The sequence below is a fragment of the Oratosquilla oratoria genome, chromosome 37, assembly GCF_046742065.1.
Source record: "Oratosquilla oratoria isolate Oo_2021 chromosome 37, ASM4674206v1, whole genome shotgun sequence".
Lineage (NCBI taxonomy): Eukaryota > Metazoa > Arthropoda > Malacostraca > Stomatopoda > Squillidae > Oratosquilla > Oratosquilla oratoria.
Window position 1 is genome coordinate 5679385 of NC_134813.1, and position 21984 is coordinate 5701368.

Sequence of the window (21984 nt, forward strand, 5' to 3'; positions counted from 1 at the left end):
ACTAGGAATACTACTGACCCACAGTACTGCCACAACTCTTGTTGAGGTACTTAAGGTTAGCAGCATGGAAGTGGTATACTAAACTAGCAAAACAATACAAGAACTTACAGAAGCTAATGAGAAAAATGACAAGAAGGCCATCAAGGCTGGTGTTTACCTGTCCCATTACTAGTCTTCCTTGGTATTAGATCAATCTATTCACATTTTGCAATTCAATGGCCATGAATTCTTACCCAGTGACCGGTAGATGATAGGCATGATTCACAATTACGATTTTGCGCTACAGCCAGCCACACGCATTTTGAAGTTCATATGTTGCCAGTCTTTGTTCAAATAAGTGTTTGTGTTGCATTACAGGCCAGTTGTTGTTCAAGTGCCGCAGGATTTTTTTTTGCCATTTTTTTTAAATGCTTCTAAACATTTAGTTATTAATGACATTGAATAAAATGTAAAAAATGTAAAAAGTGTTTCTATGTAAGCAATAAAGATCATTGGCTAAAAAGTGACATCTCCACGCCTGTTTCAAAGTGCTTGTGCTCCAAGCTCTGCCTGCTCTCTATTAATCAATGTGTTTAAACACCTAAATGAGAGTTCAAAGGTACCTAAACCTAAAAGAACATGCAGAAGTTTGTGCCTGGAGAGTAAACTAAACATCCTGGAATGAATGGACGGGTGGTGAGATAAACACAGGGAACCGTTTAGGGATTTATTCTGACATTTCGTCCTTACCAGGACTTCTTCAGAGTACATGCACATTCAAACAATTCACCCCCTAAATACCCGCCGAATCTATCCGCGTTCCACTATGATCGACCTGACCTCTTGTCCTCCTACGCTCTGCCTCGTAAGGACGAAACGTCAGAATAAATCCCTAGACGGTTCCCTGTGTTTATCTCACCACCCGTCCACTCATCTGTCTTGCATATTTCAACATCCTGGAATGGCATGACGGAAGGGAGGACACCAACTCCACTGCACTGACTCTTGCCCTGGCTCAGTCTACTTGGGGTTTTATGGAATTTTGGGGGGGAACCAAGCAGGGCCCAGAACAAATCTCCATTTAACCGTTGTTATTGTTAACTCATTTTATGATTTTTCAGTTACAATTGGGTTCTTAAGAATACATCCCAATCACATACCAAGGAGAACTAGTGTATCCCCATTGAATTGAAGAACAATACCCATGTGTAAAAACTTCAGTGTTGCCTAATTATGGAATACAACCATACTTACATATATACATATACCAAAGGCTTTTTTCCCCCTTATAAGGGAGGTAGCCAAAAAACAAAGGCATACTTATAAAATAAATACCCCATTTACAACCAGTCCTAACTGTACAAATAGGGAACAGCTCTCCGAAATGTGTCTATTCCTTGCATAGCTACCAGACCAAGCTACACTCACCTGGATGACATTGCCGGCTTGCACCACCATTGGGTTGTGCTGGGTCTGACTAGCTGGATCCTGGGGCAGTACCTGCAACATGTTGCCAACCTGTACTACCCTTGAGGCACCCTCCAACCCAGGAAGTACCTCTTCAGATTCACCATTGTCTTCACCCTCCTGGTATGTATAACCAAACTGGTTAACCTGTAGGTAAGATGCAATAAGAATATTCATTAACAAAATTATCTTGGCTTAAACCATGACCAAATCAGTATTATGTAATATAGGGACTACTGGTAGTTTTTCCCTAGCTGATTCACGGCATATTGGAGGTGAAATCACTTAAGTTTAAACTACCCCTAGGATGGGAGAGGAGAGGTGCTAAGGAATGATACAAACTTATGCAATCCTGTCTAATATGACATGGTCAGCTTGAAATTACCATGTTTGGGAACTGCTACCTTTACTCTGGTTACATGTATGCTAATGAATATGCAAATAACCTTCCCTAATTTATTAAAAAAAATCCTCTTTTTATCACATCCAATTAGACCTATTTCCATATTTCTACTTGTAACAATTGTTAATAATAAAGATGATATTTTCTATCAAATTGTCACCTATTGAGACCAATGACCTTATGTCATGCCCCTGTGAATCAGACATCTGAAACATTTCGTCTTCATAGCCCAACCTTCATAAGAAAACATAAGACCATAAGAATGAAGGAGACTGCAAGAGACCATAAGGCCTACACTAAGCAGGTCCGCAGAGGCAGTCTTAAGGGGGCGGACACTCTGGCCATGGACTAGGCCCAAGATCTCTATCAGCTTTGACTGTATTTCCTCAACCTTTTCACATGATGAGAGCTGACTGGTGACTACCCACCTATTACTACTACAAAAGAAACACTCCCATACAAATACAATACAGATAAGGAAACATGACTGATGCCTGAACAAGGTGGTCTTATGAGATAGCCATCTGAGAGTATGATCTCTGTGGAATCCCTCCTCATAACATGTCATCATCCTCTCCCCTATTTGGAAATGTAGCCCTAAGGCAATGACACTCGCTCTCTGGACTACGACCAAGATCTATCAACTTTGACTTTATTTCATCCAACTTTTCACACAAGGGCAATTGATAACTGGTAACTGTTCCCCTCCTCTTTCAAATACAAACTGGTAACTGTTCCCCTCCTTCAACTACAAGCTGATGATACAGATTTATCTTAAATACACTTAGGTTATTCCCTTCTCCCTTTCTTGAAGTCAGCCTCTGCTCCATACATTGTCATGGGCACAATCACCTCTTTGTACAATCTTTTCTTCACACTGATCCCCAGATACCTATTTTTCATAACACTTTATTCCTCTCTGAAATTTATTTGCTTCCTTTACTTTAAAATTTACCTCCACCCACACTCCTCCATTCCCTGTTAAATGTGACCAAAAATATTCTAAAATTTTATTTCCTCTAACTTTTCTTTTAAACTCGCTTTCAATTCGATACTACCCTCTTTCCTTGTACACCTCACCACCTAACTTTTGCCAACATTCACTTCAAGCTTTCCCCTTTCACACACCATCCCAAACTCTGCCACTAACTGCATGAGTCAACTTCTGACCCAATCACAAGCACAGTGTCATCCACCAACAAAAACTGGTTCATTTCCCACCTTTACTCTCAATTACCAGCTCCAAAATCCTGCCCATCATCCTTGGATTAAATTTCATATTTCCCCATCCATATACACATTGAATAATCATGGTGACATTATACAACCCTGGTGCAGCCCCATCCTCACCTCAAACCACTCACTCTTCCCATTCCCTATCCTAAAAGAAGCTCTACTACTATAGTAGACAATTTTGACTGTCCTCAGTAGATATTCCCCAACTTCATACATTTATAATACATCCTATCAGATAGGGGTGAATGGAGATGGTTTGTGTATGGATGATGCTGTGATGCATGAGAGGGAGTGGGTGGGGGATGGGGAGTGAGGTAGTATGTATGAGAAATAAATTGACACAACCCGAAGGAATTTCTCCGTCTTCTCCTTTTCTGCACGAAGGGACAGAGAGGGGGGTTCGCCGAATTAATGAAGCGGCCTCACTGCAAATGTGCTGTGTCTTGCAACACTGCTTCTGACCCAGGGCAGTGGACAAGATACAGGGATGACCTGTCATCCAGGAGGTGCCAAGACAAGAGGGCGGGAAGAGGGTAGAGGGGAGTGGAGTATGTAGGGTATGAAATGGGTGGGAGTGGTTTCTGTGCCCTTGTCTTTTGGCTACCTCCAATGTAGGGGGGGGGGGGGTAAAGCCTTTGGTATATGTATGTATTACCTTTCTGTAATATATCTCATACATACATAAAACCAATAACTCTTTCCCCCTTACAAGGGAGGTAGCCAAAAAACAAATGCATAAAATCCACTCCCACCCATTCCATCCCCACATACTCCATGCACATTCATCCCCCTCCCTCCCTCTTATCTTGGCTCCTGGATGGCACATCATCCCTGCATCTTGTCCACTGCCCTGGGTCAGAAGCAACGTAGCAAGACAGCATGTCTCCTCATGCAGAAAAAGAGAAGTCCAGGAGAAATCCCTTTGGGGGATTATACAACTCCATATAACTCAAAATCTGTAAAAGCCTAAAAGACATGTTTTGCCTAACTCTTTTCACATATCTGCCTTACTATAAAATTCTTATCTCTGCACCTTCTTCATTTCCTACACATACAATAACGATGAAAATCCATGTGAACAAGTTGTATAGACACGGTAAAGGAAACATGGACTGGAGGTGAAGCTTTATTCCTGACGTTTCGTCTAACGACTTTCTCCTTTGAGAAAGTCGTTAGACGAAACGTCAGGAATAAAGCTTCACCTCCAGTCCATGTTTCCTTTACCGTGTCTATACAACATACAATACCCTTTTCCAATTACTCCCTCTGTTCCCCCATAACCCTCTTAATCAACACCCTCCAACATGCCTTCCCAAACACCAACTAGAGTCAAGTTCTTACATACCTTAACAGGTCGAGCTTGATAACCCCAGCCATACAGCTGTGCAGCCTGTTGCTGTTACTGTTGCTGCTGCTGCTGCTGTTGTTGTTGCTGCTGCTGCTGCTGCTGTTGCTGCTGCTGTTGTTGTTGCTGCTGCTGCTGCTGGTCCTCTTGTACTGCTAAACCATGCTCCTTTTGCAGACGCTCATCAAGGGAAAGTCTTCGAGGAGAATCTATTTGTGGCGATGACGATCCTGACGATTCCATCCGTCCACCTGTTCTACCTACTAATTCAGAGTCACTAATAGTGGAGTCAGCATCTATCCTAACAGTGCCTTCGTGAAGTGTCTCTTTAGTCTTTCTGGAAGGAGACTCAAATCGGTTCTCCCCCTCATACCATTTGTTGTCACTGAACTGTCCAGTTTCAGGAGCAGGTTCCGGTGGGCTTGGGGGTCTTGGGGACCACCTCCGTTCCCAAGAATTCCTATTCCATTCACCATCATTGTAATGGAGACTCCGCTGCGGAGGTGAAAACCCTCGAGTTGGAGACCTGGAGCGTGGAGAGCCCCATCTCTCAGGGCTCTTTCGATAGGATCCACTACGTTCCCAACTTGGGCTTCGCCTACCTGGACTACCTTTACTGCTACTCCAGTGGTCTCTTCTTGGACTTTTGTCTCCAGGGCTTCTGAGTGGACTTCTCCTGTTTGGGCTTCTCATAACTGGACTTCTCCTATTGGGGCTCCTTAGAGTTGGACTCCTCCTGCCGGGACTCCTCATAATTGGACTTCTCCTACTAGGGCTTCTCATAATTGGACTTCTCCTACTAGGACTCCTCACGATTGGACTTCTTCTACCAGGACTCCTTCTAATGGGACTCCTTCTGTCTTGAATTCTTCTCACAGGACTTCTTCTGTCAGGACTTCGACTCATCGGACTTCTTCGGTCTGGGGTCCATTGTCTGCCAGGGCTTCTTCTTCTATCTCTACCTGAACCATGACGAGTTACGGGACTGTACAGCCTACGATCAGGAGATCTACCTTGGTTAGGACTCCTGGGTCGCCGTATCCTACTGCCAAAGTCTCTAGGTGGAGTTTCTCGCTTCATGGGAGGTGACATATCCCTATCATCGAGTGGCTCATGTTCTGGAGTGTGAGGACCTCTACTTACATGAGGTCTAGACCTGTCTGGACTTGGTGACACTCTGCTTCCTCTTCTGGGCTCTTTTGAGGAACGTCCTCGTCCCCTCGGCGGACTCATCATTTCCCGCTTCCTTCCCCTATCGGGACTACCCCTTCGGTGTTCAGGAGATCTTAAACGACCTGGGGGAGAATGTCTCCTCTTTCTGCTACTACTACTAAGGTTTCTTCTATTTCTTGGTCTTCTTGGGGATCTGCTTCTTGATCGTCTCGGGGAGTAATGCTTCCTCGAAGCTCTACTACGGGGTGGCGTGCGAGAACGAGATCGGGACTGCGATCTTGACCTGGATCTGGACCTGGATCTTGACCTCGATCTAGATCTGGACTTTGACCTCGATCGTGACTTTGACGGTGACCTGGACCGAGACCTCTTGCTCACCGTTTTGGACGCTGTTCGCTGCGGAGTAACGCTTCTTTCGTTAGCAATGTCACAGTCATTATTTGGTATGTTATTTGCTGGCTTCTCCTGGTCAACTTCCTCATTACTATCTGGCGACGGTGGTTCGGTTTTTACCGTGGCCAATCCTTGCACTGTCTTTTCATCTTCATTCGAGTCATCCTCCATAGTGCTCAATTTGAAATCTTCTTCATCTTCGTGAGCAAAGCCTGGCAAGGGAGCTTTCGGAATCAGTTTTGAACCTCCAGACTGCTTAGACATGCCGAGTTTAAATGTAATGGGAACAGTCTTGATGTCCTTGTTGTCAGCTGCTTCTGAAGACGATTCTTTGGAAGTAGGGATGGAAGCAACGACGGGCAAGAAAGATTTGGTACTTACGTTACCTGTAGGCGGAGGCACAGGTAAAGCTATGTTATTCTTTTCCTGCTGGCAACTGGTTGTGGACTGACTCGGAGGTGAGGTTCCTGGAGGATGCAGCGGAGATGAACTGGCATGGGATGGGGATGCTTGCTCTTCCTTAATTATTGCACTTATATTCTTGGTAAGGCCAAGATTTTCTATTGCATTCCCAAGGACTAAGCTGGGAGGTTCAACAGGTTTGGGGGGAGGCAAAGCCTTTCCTGGTATTTGTGTAGACTGGTTACCTGGAGGGATGTTGAGAAATGATATCACCTGATTCTGCTCTTCCTTTTTGGCAGGCTGAGAAGACAGAACACTAGGGACCAAACTAGCAACACTAACTACTTTCTCTTTGGATGGTGGTGGTACTGGTGTAAATCCTAAATAACTAGGTGGGGGGGCCTGGGCCTGTGAGGGCGCTTGGGACTGTGGGGGTGGGGGAATTTGGGACTGTGAGGGAACTTGCGGCCCTAAGGAGCTAGTCACCCCATCCTGCGGGGGCAGAGTAACTGCAGGAAGTGACGGCGGTAAGCTACTGTTTCCGAGTCCTGGGATATTTTCTTGCACAGGTGGGCCCCAAGACTTTCTTAGACCCAAGGAATTCGCACCTGCTTCATGGGGAGGTATATTTGATGGAGTAGGTGGCAATATGACCCTATTAGATAACATATCCTGACTGTTTGCTGCTGTGGACTGTACATGGCTTGGTTCTGGTACTCTTGGAAGAGTTGTAGAGTTTATCATTAGAGAAGGAGGAGGAATATTGATATTGAAATGAGGTACTGATACACTCCCTGGACCAGCTGGAGGCATGGGGATCATTTTAGGATCTGGAAGCGATGGTCTATCAGGCTTGGGCATTGGAGGCATTGGGATGTTCATGATCGACGACGGTGGAAGAGGAATATGATGTGTATCTGTGGCGCATTCTTTTTCAGGGGACGGGCTATGAGACAGAGGAGGTGACGGAGGTGAGGCGACTGAGCTGGGTGATAGTGACATTGTGGTAGGGCTGTACCTATCACTTTCTTCACTGTCATCGTTACTGTTCTCCCAACTTTTAGCATCATCTTTTTGCAAAGGTGGATATGGAATGTCCTCAAGAGTAAATTTCAAGTCTTCTTTGGATGAAGAATTATTTACACTGGAGATGCTGCTGAACTGTCTCTTCGGAACACTGTCTGAATCCGACACATTTGTTGAACATTCACTTAACTCGCAATACCCTGATGAATCACTAATACTGGATACTATAGCTTCTCTACTGGGAAGTTTATTCCTGTTGCTACTTGCCACACTATTGCTGGATTGCTCACTCACTGTTCCAACACTTACAGGAGAAATACTGAGTGATCCTGCCCAACTATCCTCATCCTCTCTTCCTTGTCCAACTTTCACTTTACCGAGAGATGTGTCTTTCTTTCTCTCTGGTGTATCTTGGCTATTTTCATCATTACCCAGTGTTACTTCAGAATCAGAAGGTGACGAACCACTCATATCATCTGCAGGAGGAACTTCCTTATTTACTACCTTGTTTAAACTGTGCACATCGTAATTATATTTTTCACTGTCCTTGGAGTCTTCGCTAGACCTCGTCTCATCCCTCTCACTCCTGCATTCGTCACTTGAAACCTCAGAACTACTCTCTCTTCTTGACTGCTTCTTCTTCTTCTTCTTCTCTCTTTTGGCTCTTTTCTTTGCCTTTTTCTCTTCCTTTCTCCTCTTTTTCTCCAGTTTTTTCAACTCCTTCCGGATCTTTCTCTCTAGCGAGTCTTTCTTCTTGGCTTTTTTATTTTTTCCCTTTCTCGTCAACAACTCTTCGCTCTCGGAGTCACTGCCACCTTTCTTTAGTTTCCTATTTAGCTTTCGTTCCAGGATCTCAATTATCTTCCTCCTTTCTTCATTGTCACTTGAACTCTCTTGTTCACTGTCCTTATCAGGGTATCTATTTCTCTTGTTTCTTTCATGTCTCCCCATATCATCATCATCATCATCTGTATCTGAATCAACAACTACGGGAGATTCCTTTTTACCACGAACCACAGAGTCTTCCCCTTCCTTTTCCTCCTCCTCCTCATCCTCCTCCTCCTCTTCCTCATCTTGTTCCTCAGCTTCTTCATCTAAATCTTTCTCATCTTCATCTTCTTCCTCTTCTTCGTCTCTCTCTTCTACTTTACCTAGATCCTTTTCATATTTGAACAGAGCCTGATTGGAGGCACTTCTGTCTGTTTTCTCCAATTCTTTTGCTTCTGTAGCTGCACTACTTCCAAGCATTTCGAGGAATGCTTCATATTCCTGATTTAGGCCTTCGGAGAAATCCGCCATCAGCGATCCGTATACTTTGGGACATGGCTGCTCAGTCTTAAGTGCTTGTGGGCCCAAATGAGTAACCTCTTCAAGAATTTTAGATTTAGGTTCATATGCTGAGGGTTCATTTTCAGGTAGGATAGGTCTGTTCTCCATATAAGAGGACTTATCTTCAGGTATAGTAAGCTTGTCTTCAGAAATGGAGTGTCTACCTTCCCTGTCTTTTGAAGTGAAAAGCTTGTCCTCATAAACTGAAGCTTTATCTTCAAAAGTGTCAAATTTACCTTCTGAAATGGCAGGCTTGTCTTCCGAAGTGGTAGGTTCATCTTCGGAAAGTAAGAGCCCATCAGTTAGATTCTGGATTTCTGACCTAAATCCTTGTTCTTCCTGTGAAAATTGCTCATCTCCTGAAAATACCTTAGCTTCCCCTGAAGGCAACTTAGTTTCTAACATAGATGATTTGTCTTCTGAAGGCATAAAGTCAATTTGTTCTACTTTATCTTCACTCTCTTCTTTTGGTTCTACCATCACAGGACTCGGGTTCCTGTGCATATCTAAGTCTTCATTGTCTTCTTTATCCGAATCCCAACGGGATTTGGGTAACTTTTCATGTTCACCTTCTAATAGGCTTATATCATCAATTTCCTGAGATAAGTTGTCCACATCCCAATTTTCTGGAAACCAAGGTCTACTACCAGGCAGACTTGAGTCCTGATGCCTGTCGCTGTCTTCAACCTTTGATACGGGTAATTTCCACAATCTCTCACAAATCTCTACTATTTCTTTCGACTCCTTGGACAGAAGTTCTTTACGGGTCATATAAAACCCAGGTATGAAATTTGGATTGCACGAATATGAAATGACAGGTCGAGTTGAGGTGTGCCTTATAAATGAAGCCGGAAATTCCCTATCACCTTTACCAGTCTTAACACGTAAACTAAACAAAAACTTGGGATCAGTAATGTTTGAAGATTTCCAAAAGCTGCTAAAAGATAATGCTTCCTTTGACGATTTCCTCCTATCTCTACCAGGACTTCTGCTGCGCCCTCTTCGGTCCCGCTCCCTATCTCTATCTCTGTCTCTTTCCCTGTCTCGGTCTCGGTCTCGGTCTCGGTCTCTGTCTCTGTCTCTGTCCCGGTCTCTATCTCTGTCCCTGTCTTTGTCCCTCTCCCTGTCACGATCCCTATCTCTGTCTCTATCTCTATCTCGATCCTGACTCCCCGATCTTCCATGCTTGCGATGCTGTAAATCATTATGTATCTTCCGTATAATGTCAAAGTTATAATTGTCTGTCTTGAATTGGCTCCACTTGGTGGGAAGTTGGTCCAGTTTCTTTACAGGGGGCAGTTCTGGGACTTCTTCAATCTTCTCCTGAGTTTCACTCTGATTCACGCTGGATTCCTTTTCAACGTTATTCTCTCCCACTTTGTTTTTTTCCTTTTCCACAGATTTCTCGACTTCTTTCACTTTCTCACACTCTTTCTCCTTCCTCGAGATGTAGGGTCGCTCCTTCTCCTTCTCTCTTCGCTTCTCTTTCTCCTCCTGTCGAGCTTCATATTTCTCGAGTTTTTCCTTGACAGTTCTCCCTCTCTCTTCAAATTTCTTGAGGGCTTCTGGGTTATCCAAGAGATTGGCAATGGGTGCCAAGCCAGGCGCATACGGATTGAGCAAAACATTCTTTAGCCCCAGTGCTTCCTTAATCCGAGATTCCTCATTTCGAATCTGTTCCATGACAGATATCTTTTCCTCCTTCTTCTTCTTCTTGATTTGTACTATAGGTTTCTTCTCTTTGTTGTTTTTATCTTCTTCTTCCTCTGGTGTCAAAGCTGACTTAGCCGAGGGTCTGGCAGACTTGGCAAGGCTGAAGGCTGACATCCCAAGACTTCTGCCTGAAAATGCCATCAGCCTTTTCTTCGCTCCTTCCTTGCCCAGGAGAGGAGGAAGATTTGCACCTTTCCCAACCTTGCCAGGACCTGACGGGAGAGGAGAAAACAGCCTTGGACTTGTGTCTTCTTCATCTGTCACCTGGCTCGGAGAGTACCTGCAACCAAAATTGTCATATTAATCTTTATATAATATGAAAACACCCACTTATAAAAAAACTTGCTTCATCTTAATTCTGAGCTCGATACATACAGAACTAATACTTACACCACAATCATACATAATCTTTAATCTATAGGTTAAAAACCCTTAATCTATCCAGTGTCAGGCACAATCATCCCTTCATATAATCTCTTTGCATCCATTCCTATACATACATACATATATTATATATATATATATATATATATATATATATATATATATATATATATTTACCTAGTTGTATTATACAGAAAGGGACCTATGCTTGTGGTGACCTGTCTTTGTATATCTCAGCATCAAGTTTTTTCTTAGAATCTTGAATAGTGTTTGCACACAGTTTCTTTGTCCAATTTGTTCCAAGTATCTATCACTGTGTGGGAAGCTATTTTTTATACGTCTCTTCTGCAATTACCTTTTTTTAGTTTCTTTTCATGTCTTGTTTTTCCATTGTCCCATTTTAGTAAATCATTCTTATCTAAGATTTCCATTCCCTTCATAATTCTATAGATAGTAGATCTCCTCTTTGCCTTCTTTGTTCCAGAGTTGGTAATTCTAATTTGGACAGTCTTTGTTCATATGTAATTTTGGAAAGAGTTGGTGCCAGTTTTGTTGTTGTTCTTTGTATTCTTTCTAATTTTTTTTATATTCTTTTTGGTATTGGGTGTCCATAGTGCTGTTGCATATTCAAGTTTTGGTCTTATTAGTGTAGTTAAAAAAAATTTATCATTTCCTTGTCGAAATAGGCAAATGACACTTTTATTGACCTCAATAAATTGTAGGTTTCTCCAACTATTTTATTAATATGCTTATCCGGTGTCAAGTCTTTCTGTTTTTACTTTTTCCAAATTCCATTATACTACATTTCTTTATTTGAATTTCACTTCCCACTTTTGAGTCCATTTCCAGATCTTGTCCAAGTCTTGTTGTAATGAGTTGCAATCCTCCTAAGCTTTTACTTTCTTTAGTATTTTTGCATCGTCTGCAAAGAAATTCATATAACACTCCATTCCTTCATCCATGTCATTTATGTATATGGCAAACATGATCGGGGCCAGTACTGACCCCTGTGGGACACCACTTTTCATTTCTCCCCAATTTGAGAATTTATCTCTAATTACTACTCTCATTTTCCTCCCAGTCATGAAGTCTTTCATCCATTCCAATAATTTTCCTCTGATGCCACCTATTGATTCTATCTTCCTTATTAGTTTATTGTGTGGTACCTTATCAAATACCTTTTGTAGGTCCAGAAAGGCACAGTCTGCCCAACCATCTCTCTCTTGTATTATGTCTATTAATCTTGAGTAGAAGCAGATCAAGTTTGTTGTACATGATCTTCCTTGTCTGAATCCAAATTGATTTGGATTCAGTATAGTTTTTTCTTCCAAATGTTTAACCAATCTATTTTTGACAACCTTTTCGCAAATTTTTGCTACTGTGCTTGTCAGGGAGACCAGTCTGCAGTTTGATGGGTCTTCCTTATTTCCTCCCTTATAAATCGGTACAATGTTTGCATTCTTCCAGTCCTGTGGCACTTTTCCTTATTTAAGTGAGAATTTAATTATATTGTATATTATATCTGTTAATTCCTCCAAGCATTCTTTCAGTATCCAATTTGCAATTCCATCTGGACCATGTGATTTTCTGATGTCTTGATTTGGCCACTGATTTCTTTGTGTTACGATTATTTCTTTCATTGAGGGGGATATCTCTATTTCCTCACAGTTTGGTGAGTTTTCTATATATATATATATATATATATATATATATATATATGTGTGTGTGTGTGTGGGGAAAGGATACTGTCATCAATTCTTCCCACTTGAGTCGTAAGAGGCAAAAAACGGGACGGGGATTAGGACTAGGCATCCTTCTCCCTGTAGCCCCACAGGGGATATTCCTAAAAAAAGTAAAGGCATAAGAGGGTCTAGGAGTTTTCCATCCAGTACCCAAAGGTTTGGGTCTTTTAATGTGCGTGGATGTGGTACAGATGAGAATAAAAGGGATGAGATAGGCAGTATGTTTGAGACGAAAGATGGATGTGTTGGCATTGAGTGAAACTAAGATGAGAGGGAGGGGCAAATGTGAGTTTGGGAGTGTAGTTGGGAGGTTCTCAGGAGTGAAGACAGGACAAAGGAGAGATGGGGTGGCTATACTAGTAAATGAAGAGATAGAGGAAAAGGACAAAAGGTAGGGAGGTGTTTAAAGTGAACTGCTTAAATGAGAAAGAAAAGGAGGAGTACAAGAAGAAGCTGTGAGAGGAGTGGGAGGGAGTGAAGGATAGAGTAGAGCTAGGAGTGGAGGAGGAATGGGGATGGTTCAAGGAGGGAGTCACTAAGTGTGCAAAGATGGTGTGTGGAACAAGGAGGACGGGAGGAAATAGAAGGAAGGGCAGTGAGTGGTGGGATGAGGAAGCAAAGAAGGTTGTAGAAGAGGAGAAGTGAGCTTTCACAGATTGGTTACAAAATAGAATGAGGGAATCATATGAAAGGTACAAAGAAAAGAGAAGTAAAGCATAAGATAAAGGAGGCAAAGAGAAGAGCAGATGTAAAATGGGGTAAGATTATGACAGAAATTTTTTAAAGTAATGAAAAAAATGCTTTGGAAAGAAATTAAGAGAGGAAGAGGAGGTGAATCAAGTAGATATGAAAAGGTAAAAAGTGCAGATGGAGATGATAATGGAAGAGACTGTGATGAGTGAGGAAAATGGAGGAGAAATAAGGAAAGATGAAGTGATGGCAGTTGTTAAAATGATGAGAGCAGGTAAGGCACCTGAGTTGGATGGATGTTATAAAGAATGTCTGAAAAAAGGAGGTACAGTGATGGTGGACTGGCTGGTGAGGTTATTTAATGTTTGTAAGAGAGGGTAGGGTGCCAGAGGACTGGAGGAGTGCCTGTGTAGTTCCACTTTACAAGGGAAAGGGGGACAAGTGTGAGTGTAGTAGTTTCAGAGGGATCAGCTTGTTAAGTGTAGTTGGGAAGGTTTATGGAAAGTTCTTGATTAAGAGGATTAGGAGAGGAACAGAGGGAGTAATTGGTGAGGAATAGTATGGGTTTAGGACAGGTAGGGGTTGTGTGTGATATTTGTGGTAAGACAGATATGTGAGAAAGCTATTGGAAAAGGTAAGGATGTTTTAGGGGCTTTTATGGATTTTTGGAAAAGGTAAGGATGTTTTAGGGGCTTTTATGGATATGGAAAAGGCTTATGACAGGTTAGACAGGAAGGCACTTTGGGAGGTACTGCAGATATATGGGATAGGAGGAAAGCTGTTAGGAGCAGTAATGAGTTTTTACGAGAGCAGTAGAGCGTGTGTTAGGATTAGAAATTGTGAGAGTGAGTGGTTTGAGGTAAAGGTGGGACTTCAGCATGGATGTGTTATGTTGCCCTGGATATTCAATTTATATATGGATGGGGTGGCGCAAGAGGTAAATGCAAGGGTAGTGGGGTCAAGAATTGGAGTTGGTTAAAGAAAATGGAGAAAAATGGGAGATAAACCAGCTGTTGTTTGCAGATAACACTGTGCTTATAGCAGGATCAAAGTAGGGATAAGGAAGTTAGTGACAGAGTTTGGGAAGGTGTGTGAAAGAAGGAAGTTGAAGATAAATGTGGGTAAAAGTAAGGTGATGAGATGTACAAGGGAAGAAAGTGGCAGCAGACTGGAAGTGAGTATTAAGGGAGAGAGACTGGAGGAAGTGGATAGTTTTAGATACTTGGGTGCAAATGTGGCAGGAAAGGGAGTGGAGGTGGAGGTAGAATATAGATTGAGAGAAGCGAGTAAATGCCTTGGGGGATTAAAAAGTGTAATGAAAAATAGGACATTTGGGAATGGATGCTAAGAGGAGATTGTATGAAGGAGTGATTGTGCCAACACCACTGTATGGGGCAGAAACATCAAACATAAGAGAGGAGTTTGAATGTGTTTGAGATGTGGTGCCTGAGAAGTATGATGGGGGTTACTAGGCTGGATAGAGTGAGAAATGAGGAGATGAGGAGGAGAACGGGGGTGGAAAGGGAGTTGGGAGATAGAGTGGATGAAAGAGTATTGGGATGGTTTGGACACACAGAAAGAATGAGTGAAGAAAGATTAGTGAAAGAGGTGTGGAAGGCAGGTGGAAGGAGTTAACATGAGGGGGCGACCTAGAAAGAGATGGATGGATGGGGTTAAATGGGCATTGGGAAAGGGGGATTGTCTGTTGAGGAAGGACGGGAGAGGACAGAAGATAGGGGTGGATGGAGAATGTGTATGTATATGCTGTGGTGCAAGGGAGGGAGGGGCAGAGGATGAGGGGCATAAGGCAGTGGTTATGTGTGAATGATATTTTGACACAGCCTGAAGGATTTCTCATCTTCTCTTTTCGTGCACGAGGGGACCACCCATTTGTTCCCCTCACACCTTAATTCCTTGTGGATAAAAGGTCATTCTCCTCTCCAGCCCAATACCTGGGTCAGATGCAATGCAGCAAGACAGAGTGCATCCATGGCAGACCCAGGCACTTTATTTACATAGTAATCCTCCTCCTCTCATGGAGAGAGAGAGAGAGAGAGAGAGAGAAAGAAAAAACTCCACTCACACCCATCCCCTACCTTCTCCTTTCCCTTTTCCTCAAAACTACCTTCACTCTATCCATCTCACTTTCAGTCTTCTCCTCAAGTTCACTCCATCCACCTCTGCTTTCCACACCCTTTTTGCTAGTCTTTCTTCACTCATTCTTCTCATGTGCACAAACTATCCCAACAATACACACACTTAAATCAATTAATCAAATGATAAAAAAAAAAAAAAGGCTACCCAGACCATTACTTCTTTTAAAAATGGGAAACTGTAAGAGGTCAAAATGATGACCACGAAAAGCAACTGTACCTCTCTGTGCCCTGATTAGAAGAGGCCCTGGTAGGTGGTGGCTTTGAAAGGAATGTGCTGTTCTTGGCTGAGATGGCATTTTCACCTCCCTGTGGTAGGGGAATCTCCTCTGGCAAGGGGATATCCATTTCTGCGTTGATGTTTACACCTTCTTAACACACAACAGCAAACTTAAATCATTGTGTAGCTGAAAAGAAAAGAAAAAAAAATCTATTACCCTCTTACATTAAAACACAAATACATATTAATTATCCAATAAATCAGTTGTTCTTTACATAGAACCAATGCACTACATTCAACCGCAACACAAAGTACTGCCATTCCTCATATAATATGGGATACCATTCCTGAAAATCACTACTTTATATACAGGGTGTCCCAGAAGTTACGCACCATCCAGGTTTTCATAAAAATACATATGAATAGCAAGTGAAAGAGTTCTATAAAGAGAATTGATGCATGTGTCAATGTAGGGGGTGAACAATTTGAGTATGTTATGATTATGATAAATAAAATTGCTATTCATATGTATTTTTATGAAAACCTGGATGGTGCGTGACTTCTGGGACACCCTGTATAATGCTGTTCTCGCTGGCCGAGCAGGTTAAGATGTCGTTACTTGCGGCAAAGGTCAAGGGGATGGGGGTTCGAACCCTGCCACCTGTGAAGCTAAACCAAGGGCATGGTTCATTAAATTCCAAACTACAAAATCCTCTATAAGGGGGACCATTGTAGCCTCCTGATAGGAGGAAGTTTGTGACATTAAACTATAAAAAATCATAAATAATAAAAAAATATAATAATAATAATTCTCTCCCATCTCCATAAGAAATAAAACAATCAGCAGTTTTTTTCAATTGGTTTCTTCTCACTGCAGACTCCATGACAGAATGATAACCATTATGCAAGCTTCTAATAATTTCTGAACTTTGCTCACTATTGGAATTTCAGTTAGCCAGCATCTGTAATTCCTGCTTAAGACTACATCAACGATTCCCAAACTATGGATCGCGACCCAAACATGGGTCGCGAAGTGTTCAAGAACGGATCGCAAGACCTTGTTAGAATTTTTTTTTTTTATTTCAATCAAAAGCTTCCCTACACTTCTGTTTTCAATAAAAGAAGACTTTCGAAATTGCTTTTTGATGCTTGGGTTGCCACATCTTCACCAGATCTGGATTTAGGTCGCAGCCAAAAAAAGTTTGGGAACCTCTGGACAACATGCTTCATTCAAAGCCTCTAATGTGAATGTCTTCTGCGATTCAGAATCACCACTGTTACATCCAAGGATGCATTATTGACGTGAAATTTCATCTATCTTGTACAAATCTTGGTTACTCAATTCTTCATTGTGGCATTAAAGAACTACATCAATATCTGAGGTTTCTAGTTCACCAAACCTATTAGGAAACTATTGTACTTATTAAAAGGCAAGAAAGCTCGCTGGCTGAGTGGGTTAGGGCGTTGTTACTTGCAGCGAAGGTCGAGGGGATGGTGGTTCAAACCATGCCACCAGTGAAGTTGAACCAAGGGCATGGTTCACTCAATTCCACGCTACAAAGTCCTCTGTCAGGGGCACATCCTAGCCTTCCGATAGGAGTTTGCAATCTTAAACCATATCATCATCATTATCATCAAAAGGCAGGAAAAGCATATACATGTAATCGATTAGCAAACATGATGATGATATGGTTTATCACAGCTCCCCCCTATTGGAAGGCTAGGATGGTACCAGCAAAAAAAATACACGGGAGCAACGAGCGATTTCACTCGGGAAAGTTCCAATGTCGCTCTCACAAATCCAATAGCGGGAGCGATCCCCCACAAAAAATCGCTCCCGCGGCAAGATTCAACGTTTTTCATGCATTATCCATCATTTGGCAATCCCTGAATCCCATCACCATTGATGAAAGGATCAGAGCAAACACAACTTACCCGTGATCAATCATTGCATTATCAATCGATATCATAAATGCAACGCATCAATCAACTTTAATTTGTTGATTTACGTACATATGTGTACGTGGTATAGCTGCTAGAGTTCAATGGCTTACCTAGCCTAGCTTCGTATCAGCTGCATGCGCGCGTATACTAGTACATGTTGACTAGACTCTACACGACTATCGTGCTACATAATGTCGCTAGTTTTGAATTGCATGGTACCTGTATGCAGGGAAGTTCATTGGTTGCATGCAGCTAGCTGCCCAATCAACGCACTGACTACATGTACAATGCACCATACCCAATACCACATCACCGCATGCATACGTACACTACATATGCAAACTCACTCCGATATGAGTAATGAGTTAGCCTTCCAATAGTTTGAAGGAAATTGAACCTGCAAAAACATGGCTCTGGAAGTATCAAAAATGGCTCTGGTGAAATTAAAAAAAAATTAAAAATGGCTCTGGAAAATAAAAAAGTATTTTTTTCCCTGGACGGTACCCCTCACAGAGGGCTTTGCAGCGTGGAATTTAATGAACCATGCCCTTGGTTCAACTTCGCTGGTGGCAGGATTCGAACCGCCATCCCCTCAACCATCGTCGCAAGTAACGACGCCCTAACCCGCTCAGCCAGCAAACATAGTACTTGTAATTATTCCAAGCTTTCTTGTTGTCTTTATGGAAAAGTGATAGTTCTTCCTTGTAATGGCCTTTCAATACATGCAAGTTTGCTGATTGTGTCACGAGAATAGATTTAATTTCAAAATCATTATACACGATCCCTCCAAGCATTAACCCCTTCCATACGGTGCCGCACACGTAGGCGTCATGGACTTAGATCTCGGTGGCAGCAGCCAATGCCAGCCGTACGACGGGTCGTAATAATACTCGCATCATAAAATATAGTCACCGCTTATATCGATCGTTCTCTCTTCACCCGTGAATTTTGATAACCATAGAAAATGCGATTACAAAAGAATTAGAAAGAATGTCATTATGGAGGGGCGACTACAATAAATATAATCAAGACGCCGATATGGCAGCCTCGCGAATACACTCGCTCCCCATGACGCCTACGTGTGCGGCACCGTATGGAAGGGGTTAACATCAATCTATCTTTAGAAACTTTAAATCCAAGAACTCTTTTTCTTCTTAACATATTTATGTTCAACTTGACATTAATTTCCACATAAAAAACATTAACACCTCTATCACTAAACAAACACTTCAGGACCAATTATCATGCTTCATACTTCACCAACAACCCCCACACATCAGCCCCACAGAAAAATATCTCTCAAGAAGTAAAAACTACACTGACATACTTGCATTCAAACATCTTTCAGCACTAAGATAGTATCAAAACAAATTAGGCCTGGTTACAGAATCAAACTAAGATACTACTACACACAGAAGACACTGAACACCTCATCATATAATGCCTCAAACTGACAAACCATATACAGTAAACCCTTGATATAACAGACAACATGGGGACAGGGGTCTGTTGTTATATCCGAAGATACATTATAAAAGTACCGTTATATCTGATGGAAACACTGCACAGATCCATTATATCCAGAAGTTTGTCCAGTATTTGAAAATAGGAGGATTAAAAATTACAGTAAACCCTCAATATATTGGATGACATGGGGACAGGTCTGTTGTTATATATAAAGATCCGTTATAACCGAGGATCCCTCGCTATAACGGATCAAAATCCATCATAGCAAGGTTTTGTCCGGTCAGATTTTTGTCCATTATATCCAATATCCGGTATATCAAGATCCATTATATCAAAGGCTTACTGGGCACACCCAGTAGATATGACCACTTACCTGGGAGCTGTGGGTCTCGTACTAAGAGAGACCTGGTGCAATAGATTGAATTGATTCACTTCCAAAAACAAACCCGGTTCATCTACATTGGGTACCTATTACAACCTTCATAAGTAGGCAATTTGGCTTCAGATTTGGAAGGTCATGTGCGTCAAAGTTCTTAAGTTTTTACTCAAAAGTGGTCAATGTGCTGCAAGAGGGAGGGTTGAGTGGACTGTGTGTACCTTGATCTGGAGACGGCTTTTGATGAAGTACTTCACAACTGACTTATGTGGAAATTGGAGCATATTGCAGGGCTAAGAGGCAAACTACTCAAATGGATAAAAGACTTGAAGGTTCACAAGGACAGTAGTAAAGGATAAGATGTAAGGATGGTGAGCAACAACCAATGGAGTTCTATAAGGTTCAGTGCTAGTACCTATGTCTCTTATCAATGATAATAACATGATTGAAGGTATAGATACTACCAACATGATTACAGATGATGCAAAAATCATGGAAAAAAAAATGAAAAATTAAGGAGACTGTAGGCTTTTACAAAAAGAGCTAGACACTATTTTTTGCATAGACCCAAATTGGAAAAGAGAAAGATTTAGTATTGATAAAGGTAATGCATCACCTGACAAACATAGCAGGATTGTAGGAGGCACGTGGACTGCTACAGAAGGATGAAAGTGGCTTTTCATTACTGTATATGAATGAAGAGACTTATAGAAACCTTAATCTCTCCAACACTAGATGATGCATCAGTGGTATGATCCCCAAATAAAGCGAAGGAGATTAGCAAGATCAAGTGAATACAAAGAACAACAACCAACCTGGCTCCCAGTCAGCCAGATAAACCTTGTGAGGAGAAACTAAAAGCACTGGGTCTGCCAACATTGAAAGATTAAAGAGAAAGAAATTACTATATTTAGCAGCTTATAAAATGCACCTTTAAAAAAAAAAATAATAAAAAAAAAATAATTTGAATTTTATAAAGCCAGGGTTCAGCTATGGGATAGCGGTTAGTGGAAATGTACAGTAGCAGCGGCCCTTTAATCAAACCGCAAATATTTATACACAAGTAAACAAACTGGTGATTGCTTCTACACCACAAAAACTTTTTTTTTCTCCCACGGTAAGAATGTACAAGTTGTACTTCCAGTAATTCATATAAGATAATACCAGTCAAGAACTAATTAAGTACCAATACTTAACCATGCATGTACCCAATCAAACTTGAGGTCAGTTGTACATCAAACCTGACAACACATGCAAGACTCACTGCATTTCCTAAGTATGATGTCATTGATCCTTGAGCTATGACAGATCTTTATACAACTGTTTAACATTGTGGGTGGAGGATGGGGGGTGAGGATGTATGAGAAAAAATTGACACAGTCCGAAGGGATTTCTCCCCGTCTTCTCCTTTTCTGCATGAGGGATGTGCTGTGTTTTGCGACACTGCTTCTGACCCAGGGCAGTGGACAGGATGCAGGGATGACCCGTCATCCAGGATGTGCCAAGATAAGAGGGAGGGAGGAGGGTGGAGGGGAGTGGAATATATAGGAAATGGAATGGGTGGGAGTGGTTTCTATGCCTTTTTCTTTGTGGCTACCCCGTATGTAGGGGGAAAAAGCCTTTGGTATATGTATGTAATTATAATTACCTACTTCTCTTTTAATATTTTTATCTTACATATATGTTCAACAAAACTATAAGCTCATGAGAAACTACTGCTTTTAAGGATAATTGCTAAACTACCTAGTTTAAATAAAAAAGATACAACTGTACTAAATTCTATAATGAATAGATCAAATTTATTTTCACAATTTTTGTTTCAGAAATGTACTGAATATTTCAACTAAAAATACACTGTAAAATATAAAATAAAAAAAATTCACACTTCCTCATATACATATTATGGACAAAGTTTCCTTTGGACAATGTTACTACCTATGCCATTTGTAAAATACTGGGATCTAATAAAGATCTGATTACATATGAAACTTTAACATTGACTTGATAGAAGAAGTGCTTCAAATGTCAGTTGAAACCCCCTTCCTTGATATTCGGAGTTTAATCCCACTTTTTAGGGGCTGGACTAGAACTATTGTGAAATGTGAACTAGAGTTTAATTCATATGTGACAGCCAGACAAGTGAAGGAAAAGAATCCAGAATGACTCAGTGTTCAATGAGAACTATCAATTGTCATATTGATGACTTGGGGAACAAGAGCAACCACCTAGTGAAGAACCTTCTTTGGACCCTTAAGCTGAGGCAATTTCCTTCATTTAAGATATGGCATATAGGTGATGCTGATAGTGAGTGAATATGGGAAAAGATGTTTGGCTGACCATATTTCCTCAGCTTGTATCATAATCTTACCTCAGATCACATCTACAATGTTGAGAACAGGCTTTATTGGAAGGTATGTTCATCCAACCCATGCCAGACTGAGGTAAGCAGGATTCAAAATAAACAAAAAACATCTAACCCTCCTGATGCATGTTTCTTTCTAAGTGTCAATACAGTATTTATTTTTTGTGGAAAAAAAAAAAA

General features: G+C 41.6%; 1 protein-coding gene across 1 annotated transcript in view; it reads right to left on the bottom strand.

Moving 5' to 3' along the window:
- Positions 1-1407: 1407 nt before the first annotated feature.
- The window catches only part of LOC143019510 (uncharacterized), a 30649-nt gene continuing 10072 nt past the window's right edge, over positions 1408-21984 (bottom strand). Inside the window, exons 2-4 of the mRNA XM_076175189.1 lie at positions 15656-15842; positions 4431-10746; positions 1408-1593 (exon numbers count right to left, since the gene is read on the bottom strand). Coding sequence (XP_076031304.1) covers positions 4485-10746; positions 15656-15783 — 6390 coding nt within the window. The 5' untranslated portion in view covers positions 15784-15842 and the 3' untranslated portion in view covers positions 1408-1593; positions 4431-4484. The remainder of the gene's footprint in view (positions 1594-4430; positions 10747-15655; positions 15843-21984) is intronic.